General features: G+C 52.8%; 1 protein-coding gene across 1 annotated transcript; it reads left to right on the forward strand.

Annotated features, from left to right (window-relative positions):
• The first annotated feature begins 5,001 nt into the window (after nt 1-5,001).
• Nucleotides 5,002-9,271, forward strand: Krt15 (keratin 15). The gene is made up of 8 exons (XM_048450573.3): nt 5,002-5,578; nt 6,420-6,502; nt 6,622-6,778; nt 7,198-7,359; nt 7,474-7,599; nt 7,784-8,004; nt 8,387-8,412; nt 8,896-9,271. Exons 1-8 carry the CDS (start codon nt 5,093-5,095, stop codon nt 9,006-9,008), a joined length of 1,374 nt encoding a protein of 457 aa, XP_048306530.3. The 5' UTR covers nt 5,002-5,092; the 3' UTR covers nt 9,009-9,271.
• Nucleotides 9,272-10,950: the final 1,679 nt, after the last annotated feature.

Genomic DNA, 10,950 nt, shown 5'->3' on the forward strand with positions numbered 1-10,950 from the left:
TGATGCTTTGCTTATTGTAGCCCATGGAGTGATGGGTCATGTCTTAGCCCCTTGTTTTATTTGAACCATGTCCACTTTGTCCCAGCATAGGGAGTAGGGGACAAGAGCACACGGCTATGGTGCTGGTAATTCCCATTTGTACAGGTTTGTATCTAACCTGCTCTTTACAGCAATCTCGTTTCCATTTAAGAGAGGTAGAGTAGGGCTTAGAGAGGCCCGGTGGACGGTGCATATATCACTGCTACAATACATGAGAAAAGTGAGGGGTGTGTGTGTGTGTGTGTGTGACCAGAGGTTAACATTAGGTGCCTTCTGTAATCACCCCCGTGTGTTGAGGATGCAGATGTGCAATGCTGCACCTGCTTACTTATTTACTTAGCGTGCGTAGGTGTGCACACACGAGCATGCCGCTGTATGGATGTGAAGGTTAGGAGTCAGCTCTCTCCTTCCACCCACATGTGTTCTAGGGACCTAACTCAGGTTGTCAGGTTCGGTGGCACATGCCTTTACCCACAAAATCATCTCGTGGCCCCACATCAGCTTTCCAGGTGGGTGCTGGGCGTCTGAACTCAGGTCCTCATGGGTGTCCAGTAAGTGACTCCGCTGCCGGAGTCCTCACTCCAGCCTCACAAGCGCGAATGATACAGACTCCAGACTTAGTTTTCTTTCTATTGTACGCCCTTGGGTTGGGATGTGTGCAAGAAATGGATGCAGATTGAACACCTACTATGTTCAGTTAATAGAAACAACCCCAGCGGTAGGATGAGCTGTGCTTTATACAGCAGGGAGTGAGCTGGGGGAAGCTAAACCTCTGGTTGAGGCCACACACAGCGATGCAACACGATCAGAGCTAGCGTGAAAGCGGTCCAGTTCTCCGCCACGGTGACCCAGGTGGGCTCAGCGCTGACATCATTTCTCCTAGCCTTGTTCCGTGTGGTGGCTCAGGATAGGGATCTCCCGAGGTGTTTTGTCCTGACACATTACTTAACCCACACTGGGACTTTGGGGTTTAGACACTCTGTTTAAAGCAAGGCTGGGGAGGGTGTCCTTGCCTGTGTAGGTCTGTGGGCAGGTACCAACATATTCCTTGCACAACAGCCCCACATAAGCCCCTTAACACTCACCAACTCCTACCTGGGCCCAGAGCCTGGAATGGGTCTGGGCTGTGACCTGGACCTCCCACCTGGGTCCCCAGCCTGTCTTGTCTGGAACCTGCCCATAGCTCACAGAGGAACAAAACTGCAGCTTCCTGGTTCAGCTCTGCCCCTGGGTAGGCATGGTGACCTTGTGGTTTACAGTTTAGTTGCCAAGAGCTGAGGCCAATTCAGGGTAAACAAAGGAACCATAAAACAAGGCCTAGGTTGTAGGGTGCAGGCTCTCAGGACAGTTGGCAGGGGCCTGTGGGGGGGGACCAACGACAAGTGTCTTACTCAGTACCCCATCTCAGGCCTTTTAGGGAAACAGTTGAATGTTGGTTGCTATTTCTTTCTTTCCCCCATGGGTCTCCGTACCTTAGCTTTTTCCAAATCATAAGATTGATTATAAAAGTGTGGTCCCAGAGCCCCGCTCTCCCCCTTTCTGCCCACCCCTGTGGCCTCTTTCTCTGCCTTACAATACCCTCAGTCCCCTCTTAGCATGTTAAGTTCGCAGGAGGTTTTGGAACTGGAGGCAGAGGCCAGGCCGCACCCCGGCCTCAGATTGCCCCGAGATCCTTGTCCCTGCCTATGAAAGCTTCTCTTGTCAAAACAGAAACCCTCCTTCTGCCTCAGGGGACCCTGGAATGTGACTGTGGGGCGGGGTGTGGGCCCACACAGGTGTGGCAGGTGACTGGGTCACCAACACAGGAGGATGCAGGTTGGGGTGTGGGACGAAGCCTTTCTTTGTGTGTGTAGGATGGAAAGGCTTTGCTCTTTCAGCCTCAGAGCTGTTTATGGGGAGCTCCGGGGCTGGCAGCGGAGCTGGGTCTTCCCATCGTGGATATCATTATGGCTACTCCAGTTTGCAACATATCTCCCATCAGCCACCTTGCTCTGTTTATGCATCAGTCACGTAGGTATGGAGCTATTTCCATTTTCCCGGCATAGATGGAAACTCAAAAAGAGGCCAGATCATTGCACAGAGTCATATACCTGGTAGAAAATGGAAAGGTGGGACTCTAAGGTTAGAGGCTGACGTCTCTCTCCCTGGAACGATCTTGAGGGCAGGGACGGTGGGAATGAGAGCTAATGTTTAGGCATCACTATGGTGTTGGGGCCTGACAAGCCATTTTGAACCACGATCCAGGCTCAGAGAGACCAAGTCACCTCCGAGATAGACCCCAGTGGGCAGCATGGCCTCATCTCAAAGAGGGAGGGCCTGTTCCAGAGACACCTGTTTGGCTACTGTGGGCAAAGACCAGAAACAGGCACCTATCTACCCAGGCTGCTGATGAAGACGCTCCAAACCTTACTCAGATATGTGCTTACAGTAGCTGTTCGGACTGAGATCAGGGCCTTCCTCCCTCCTTCCCTTTCTTCCTTCCTTTCTTCTTTCCTTCCTTTCATGTGTGCAAGCATGTGAAGGCCAGAGTTGTTCTCCAACCTCTTTCCATCTTGGTTTTTGAGAGAGGGTCATTCTCTGAGATAGGAGCTCACTGATTGGGCTGGACTGGCTGGCCAGTGAGCTTCAGTGATCTACTTCTCCTTCCCCCACCCCCAGGGTTTATAATCCTGTGCTGGGGGGGGGGAGATAAACCTTTAGCACCGTACCTGGCCCTCACATGGGGACTGGGGATCCTGACTCAGATCTTCGTGCTTGTGTGTGGGAATACTCTATTGACTGAGCCATCTCTCCAGCCCCAAGATTAGAGACTACTTTCTTTTAAATTAGGCCAGAGAAGAAGGCAGGTGTCACTCCTGACTTGGGCCAGAGAGTGTAAGGAAAGTCTCCCCAAGGGCTGCTAGCGGGGTGTAAGGGCGCAGAAGAGAAGCTGGCTAGAGTCCAGTTCTCCCTCACCCCGGGGGTGATGGAAGATTAATTGTTCTCTGTGTTAATTGCTGGGGCCGCCGTGTCTGCAGAGGTTTTAATGAGCTCTGACTGATCTTGGTTTGATTATTTTTCTATGGAAGGAAAAGACAATATCCTCCCACCCATAAGACAATACTATACTGTCTGGAGCCAGCCCTAGGATGCCTGGCTTGCTGTGAAGCTGCCGGGGAGCCCTCTCCCCGAGGCCTGTAGTTCTTTTAACCCAGATCAGATAACAGGAAAGTTTTCTGTATCTTGCTTGGGTGGGTGGGTGGGAGTGGGGGTATCAAAGGGCTGACATGGTCCTGGTAATCCCCTTTTCAGGTGGGCCGTCCTGTGTTCACAGCATCGTCCCTTCGAGTCTTAATTTTGTTCCTTCTGAAACTCGGGCTACAGTTGTGCATTGTATCACAGGATTAGAGGGGATTGTGGATACAAAAGTACTTTGTCAGTCCTGAAAGTCTGGGGCAGAAGTAGAGGATTATCCTGTTACAGCCAAAAGAAGGGTCATCTGATGGCTAGCTGGAGCTGCCGAGCCTGAGAATGCTCCAAGTCCGAGGAGGGTTCTCAGGGGGTCCAGGTGTCAGACTTGCAGCCATCATTTCCCTCCAACAGATGACTCAGGGAGTCGGGGGGTGGGGGCAGCAGGATGGGAATCGTGAGTCTCAGCACCTCCCATAAAAATGTCGTATATCACAAAGAAGCCAAGCCTTAAAAAGCGACATGTGTTTCACAGGAGTCATTGGTAGAAATGGGGTTTAAACACAGACCCATGGCAGGCCAGACCCCTATTCACCTTCCTGTATTGCAGTCCCCATGAGGAGCCCTCCTCTGGCCTCTCTCCGGGATGAGTGGCACCACCCACAGGGCCATTGTCTTAGAGAAATAGCGCTATTGAACCGGTGGCAGAGGATCCTCCTGAATGTGCGCCTGTCCTTTTCGGCCTCGGTATTCCACGGGACTGATTCCTTGGCTTCTGAGCTCTGATGCCTTCCACCTGCTTGCCAGCCCCCCTGCCCCCGCATTCCTCCCAGCACTTAGGCACACAGGGCCTCTAACTCAGCCCCTCCCCAGTTGGCAGCAGTTGACAAAGGCAAATGGGGGCTAATCTGGCCCTGCTAAGCAGGGACATGTCTCTTGCTGGAGAAGGCGGGGGCTTTCTGGAACTTGCCTGAGTCTTATCTGCAGGGGTTTGCCCCAACGCGTCTTGGGAGCAAGCAAAGGTTCAGTGACATGTGCAGTTGGCAGGTGACAGGATTATCAGTCAGACTCCTGTCAACCTGAGCCTTCTGGGCTTTTGTCAACTAGCCAGGACCATGAGCTGGGGGGAACTGAAGAGGCAGGAGGGACTTCTGGGATTGGAGTGGTGGAAGGGATAGTGAGAGGAGAGAACATTCCCAGGCATCAGGGATGGGAAAGAGGGACGGGTACTGGCTTTTCTGGCCACCTTAGTGGAAACTTGACTCAAGACCCTATCCTCAGGCTGCCCTGTGGTCACCTGTGTTCTCATTCCTAGGGACTTCCATGTTTTGAAGGCTCATGCACAGGGCCTTCGAGAAGGGAGTACAGAGCAGCGACGGGAGAAACTGAGAGCAGGGAGCTGTCTATCTCGGGGGGGAGGCTCACACGCTAGCTGAGGGGGACAGAGCTGACCCGGCTGCTCTAACAGGGTGGGACACGAGAGAACCTCAGGAGCTGTGCTATGCTGAGGATTTGCTCTTGTGGCTCTCTTCTTCCTGGAGTAAGAAATGAACCTGTAATCCAAGTGTTAAAATGTGGCCTAGAGCAAAACCCCATTAATTCTGAATCATCTCTTTTGTTGCATTAAGGAAAAAAAAAAAGAAAAGAAAAGAAAACTTCCCCACAAGTGAGCCTTGTGGAGGTGTGCAGGCAGCTGTGTTTGTCTGGAAGGCAGAGGAGTTGGCTCCACTCAGGGGGAGGAGGCGAGGCCCCCACCCCCTCCTAAGGGTATATAAGGAGTCCCTGGCTAGGGGGACAGCACTGAAGCCTGGTTTCAGCCCAGCTCAGAAGCTCCTGCTCGAGTCTCTCCTTCTTTCAAGGACACGGAGGCACAGGCTGCCTGACCATGGCTACCACATTCCTGCAAACTTCTTCCACCTTTGGCGGTGGCTCGACCCGAGGGGGTTCCCTCCGTGCTGGCGGAGGCAGCTTCGGTGGAGGGAGTCTCTATGGGGGTGGTGGGAGCCGAAGTCTCTCTGCTTCTTCTGCTAGGTTTGTCTCCTCGGGGGCAGGAGGGGGATATGGAGGCGCTATGAGTTGTGGTTTTGGTGGTGCTGGTAGCGGTTTTGGTGGAGCCTTCGGTGGGGGTTTTGGCGGTGGCTTTGGTGACTTTGGTGGCGGCGATGGAGGTCTCCTTTCTGGCAATGAGAAGATCACCATGCAGAACCTCAATGACCGCCTGGCATCCTACCTGGACAAGGTCCGTGCCCTGGAGCAGGCTAACACGGAGTTGGAGGTGAAGATCCGAGACTGGTACCAGAAGCAGAGCCCAGCCAGTCCAGAGCGAGACTACAGCCACTACTTCAAGACCATAGAAGAGATCCGGGACAAAGTAAGTCCTCCTATGTCAGACAGAGGGAAACAGGCGGCTGGGACGCTGTACACATCTGTAACATCAACACTACTGCTAAGAGAAGCCTTTCCTGCTGTATGGCCTGGGGTCCACCTGCTTTCAAGGCACACGTGGGAACGCATCTGTTCTACGTGATGCTGGGGGAGGGAGTGGTCTTGATTTGGATACATAGGGCTGCAGATGGGGGCAACAAAAGAGAGCAACTCCTTCTCCCCGCCCCACGAACACTCACAGGGATTTTTGTAAACTATTGCTTTTACTTTTAATCTGCATGCTGTTCAGGAGCAGCCTCACGAGTCCTAAGTACCAGAACCGTTGGCTGCTTCAACTCTCGAGGATGTCTTTATTGCTGAAAGCATTGTTGGATCTTAGGAGCGCAGGGAACTTAATACAGGCTGTGCCACCCCCTCACTTTCCCTTTTACTGACTAGAACTGTTTTCCTTAGTTGTAAATGCTTTCCTTAGCTGCTGTCCAAGTTCTCAATGATTGCAGTGTTTTGGAGACGAAGAGCGCTGTCAAGGCATGCAGGAGGCAGCCACTGTGATCTGTGCCCAAGAAGACACTGGTATAGTGTCTCGTACTGGACAGAGCCAATGTAGCCGTTGCAGCATGGCCTTGGCTAGCCACGTCCCACAGGCAATCCCAGGCAATGCTGCCTCCCTAGTTTTCTGTGCCTTGAAGGTGTCACAGGAGAGGTAGCACGGGTCAGTACAACTGCAGCACACAGGAAGCGATGCAGGGGAGTGGTTGGTAAAGGGGGACTTGGGCACAGGACAGAAAAAGCAGCAGCCCTTAGGTACAACTCTCTGTCTCCTGCAGATACTGGCTGCCACCATCGACAACTCACGTGTCATCCTGGAGATTGACAATGCCAGGCTGGCAGCGGATGACTTCAGGCTCAAGTGTGTTCCCACTGCGACAGCCCTGCTTATGGCACCCCCTCTACTCAGCCTTTCTCCTCTCTGACTCAGAAACCCGGGCCCCTCACCTTTCCCGACTTTGATGCCTTTCCATTCCCCAGGTATGAGAATGAGCTGGCCCTGCGCCAGAGCGTGGAGGCTGACATCAACGGCCTGCGCAGGGTGCTGGATGAGCTGACCCTGGCCAGGACCGACCTGGAGATGCAGATTGAGCAATTGAATGAGGAGCTGGCCTACCTGAAGAAGAACCACGAGGAGGTGACAGCAGGGCAGGGTGGTAGGAAGAAGAGCAGGACCACAGGTCTTTTGTCTCAGTCCACCAGGGCTTAGTGGTTTGGAAATACACCTCAGGGGCCCTGGAGGAAATGGGGGCACTATTCTCTGGTAATCTGGACCCAAGGCCAGGCTAGGTGTGAACTGCAGGATTGGTTGGCTTCATGGGCTTATTCTCTGAAGGTCCTTGTTTCATAGGACCCAGGGCAAAAGAACTCTTCAGATCTGAGGGTTCCATATGCTCCAATGGGGAACAGGAATGGGGTGATGTGAGGTGTTAAGGTCACACTGTGATTTAGAGACAGTCAGGGTCAGCCCCAGGACTCAAGATTCTTAGGTCTGTTTTATAGCCTGGTCTTTAAATGGTTCACCGGCCTGTTCCCCCTCCCCGCCCCACCCTGCAGGAGATGAAAGAGTTCAGCAGTCAGCTGGCTGGCCAGGTCAACGTGGAGATGGACGCAGCACCTGGGGTGGACCTGACCCACGTGCTGGCTGAGATGAGGGAACAGTATGAGGCCATTGCAGAGAAAAACCGCCGGGATGCAGAGGCTTGGTTCTTCAGTAAGGTGGGTCTGACTTTTCCCCCACCCCACCCCACCCCCCCGCTCTCCCACTCCTCCCGATTCTATGGGTCTCTAAGGAGGCCCATGAGGTTCATGTTTCTCATGGGTGACTTGCAGACTGAAGAGCTGAACAAGGAGGTAGCCTCCAATACAGAAATGATCCAGACCAGCAAGACGGAGATCACAGACCTGAGACGCACCATGCAGGGGCTAGAGATCGAGCTGCAGTCTCAACTCAGCATGGTATGGTCACACTGGCCCTATTGGGTGATACATGTACCCATCTTCCATGGCTGGTAAAGCCTCCCCCCCCACCCACATGTTCCTGTCATTCCGGACTCTCCATACCACCCCCCTCTCCCTACCCCTCTACCTTCAGTGGGTTGCCTTCTAGCCTGAAGGGTCTATGGCTCTGTTGCCCCACCAGAAAGCCGGGCTGGAGAACTCTCTGGCAGAGGTGGAGTGCCGCTACGCCACACAGCTGCAGCAGATCCAGGGACTCATCAGCAGCCTGGAGGCCCAGCTGAGTGAGCTCCGCAACGAGATGGAAGCTCAGAACCAGGAGTACAACATGCTGCTGGACATCAAGACTCGGCTGGAGCAGGAGATCGCCACCTACCGCAGCCTGCTCGAGGGCCAGGATGCCAAGTAGGTGTACAGGTGCAGGGAGAGAAAGGAGGGGGATGGATGGGCTGGGGTTCAGGGCCATCAGAAGAGGAAATCGGGCTATCCCAAGATGTGCTTTATTGAGTGGAAAGAGACCTAAGGAGCCAGGAGTCTCTGTTCCGGTGTTCGGTTGTTACTTCCGGTGTATCGCTTCTACTCCCTGGACCCATGTTTTGCCTGGAAATGATGGACACGGCAGGACGACAGCTCCCAGTCTGCCTGTTTGCGATGTCAGGCCTGAGGGACTGATCACCAGGATGCCCATGTCCTTAGAAAAGTCACATGTGGTGTGAGTGGAGAGGACTCCCTTTGGGAGACTGGAGCTTCCTTCTTTAACTAACATCCGGTGTCCCTTCTCTTTTAGGATGGCTGGCATTGGTGTCAGGGAAGGTGAGAGAGGGTAAAACCCTTTGGTGTGGGTGGGAGCAGAGTATTGGCAGCACCATACTACTCACAGTGGGGAGGAAGGAGGAAGAGACACATGTCCCAATAAATCGGGGTTTTCCTGCTCCAGGACATCCTCCTGCCCCAAGGACTCTGGGTGGGATTGAGATTAGAAGTTTCCTAAGAACATTCCAGACTGAGCAGGCTTTGATCAGGGGTTGCCTTTCTACCTGGTCTCACTGTAATGCTGGTGTGATACCACACACACTGTAACTCCTGTTTGTGCATAGCTTAAAATCCCCCATAACGTGCACTGCTGGGCATTCCTTAGATTACCAGCTCTCACCTCTGATAAGCAATTCACCAGACCTCCTGGCAGCTCCAGGGGGATTGACCAGTGGCTTTTTGCAGAGGTGCTGTCCATTTTCCCAGGGTCTAAGCCTGTTTCTGGAAGTCCTCCATGCAGAAGCCTGTTTTTTGTTTCTGCAGCCTCCCTGGGAGGTGGCGGCGGTGGTGGCAGCAGCAGCAGCAGCAATTTCCACATTAGTGTGGAGGAATCAGTCGATGGAAAGGTGGTTTCTTCCCGGAAGAGAGAAATCTAAGTATCTGGTGTAGGAGAAAAGACCCTTGGCACCCCTGCTCTCCCTGGGCTGAAAGAGGCACTGGCCAGAGATGGAAAAGCAGACTCCAGTCCGTGCCTTCAGAGAGTGACCTAAAGAGGGTCTCCGTGCTTCTCTTTCCTGGGCGCTACCTGTTCTCCCTATTGCCGCTCTCCCTGCTTCCTTTTGAGTGTGGAGGTGCACGTCACAACTGACCTTTGTGTGTTTGTCCCTTCAATAAAGAATCACTTTCCTCTTCACCAATACCTCGTGGTCTTGAGTTCAGTATGTCTTGGTGGCGTCCGGATCCGAGGAGGTCGCCATTCTGACACTTACCTCTATGTTTCTTTTACTTTTTCTCCTTGAATGATCATACTTTTTTTTTTTTTTTGAACAGGGTTTCTTTGTGTAGCCCTGACTGTCCTGGAACTCGCTCTGTAGACCAGGCTGGCCTCGAACTCACAGAGATTCACCTACCTCTGCCTCCCAAGTGCTGGGATTAAAGGCGTGTGCCAACACCACTTCCTTGAGAGTGTACTTACCCATTCTTGAGCGTGCAGAGTGCCGTGGGCCCAGAATAGCTCACTTTTCTGCTTTATCCCATGAGATGGGGAGAACTGGGAAGGGCAGAAGTGGGGCTGGGACAGTAGGGTACTTTGGGCTACCTAGTACAGAACATGTGTTTAATAATTGTTTTCAGGTGACTGCTGTATTTGGCTGACACTATGCTAGGCACACTCGTCCATGTGTCTGATTCAGTACTCACCCCCGTAGGTGATCAGGGTTTGTTCTTTTCATCTTAGAGATGAGGACCCTGCTCTTGTAGAGATGAACACCTTGCTTGGTAGCCTGGTGGATGGGCAGTAAGCATTAGGGCTGGACTGGACCTCATACGTCCCTGACTTCTTAACCAGGTCTTGTTCTGGTATCCTAGGCTGTGTCCTATCACAGTTTGTTGAGAGACCCTGTTCCTGGCTTCCGTCCTTACCGCACACCCTGAACATTCCTTTCTGTCTAACTGGGCACGTTTAGCCTTCAAGATGACCAACCAAGTCCATCTCTGTCCCTCTGTAAAGTTGTACTTTCTCCCTTTGAAGCAGACACCCCTTTCTAAAGGGCACATAAGTCACCTAGAGGGAAAGACGCTGCCTTCAAGAAGTCCCCTTTGATTTTCTCAAGACTAAAAGTAACTCTGCCTTTGCTGTTTTCCTTGATCCAGTTCTCTGTGCCTGCTCGCAATTCCCAGTATCTCCCAGAGCCCATTACAGTAGCAGTGTCCACATACCCCAGCTTATTGCCTCTGTTCTGGGCTACATCCTCTGAGCCCAGATCCCATTGGCTGGATCAGAGTGTAGGAGAAGAGAGGGTGAAGAGGGCTGGGTGGCTCGGCTGGGCTGTCAGGTCTGGGTGAAGGCTGGGAATGGAAGGGAGAAGCCTTTAGTCCTGCTGGGAGGAGAAGGCTGAAGGAAGCTCTACCTGGTCTTTAAGGAAAGCACCAAGCCTCTGGAGAGGATTGGTGTTGTGTCCATGGGCAAAGACCCTTGATGGAGATAGTGCCCAGTCTTCTGAGGAGACTGAAGGGACAATGCGTCTCCAGACAGCACAGAGAGACCAGACTTCCTTATGCTGGAGGCAGGAAATGGGATTCACGGAGTAGCTATACTATGTTGAGCCATGGGCAGGTCTTCCATGATACCATCTCATTAAGTCTCCCAGCAACACTGTGGAGTGGTGTCAGCTTCCCAAGGCAGTTTCGTAAAAGGAAGCGGAGGCCCAGGAATGTGAAATAATATGAATGAAGTCACAAGCCAGAAAAGGGAACACTGGACCCTGATAAGTCCCTCTGACTCCAGGTCCTCAGTTTTCCCCCAGTGACAGGAGATCACAAGCCAGAAAAGGGAACACTGGGCCCTGATAAGGCCCTCTGACCCCAAGTCCTCAGTTT

The sequence above is a fragment of the Myodes glareolus genome, chromosome 9 (assembly GCF_982192425.1).
Source record: "Myodes glareolus chromosome 9, mMyoGla1.1, whole genome shotgun sequence".
NCBI lineage: Eukaryota > Metazoa > Chordata > Mammalia > Rodentia > Cricetidae > Myodes > Myodes glareolus.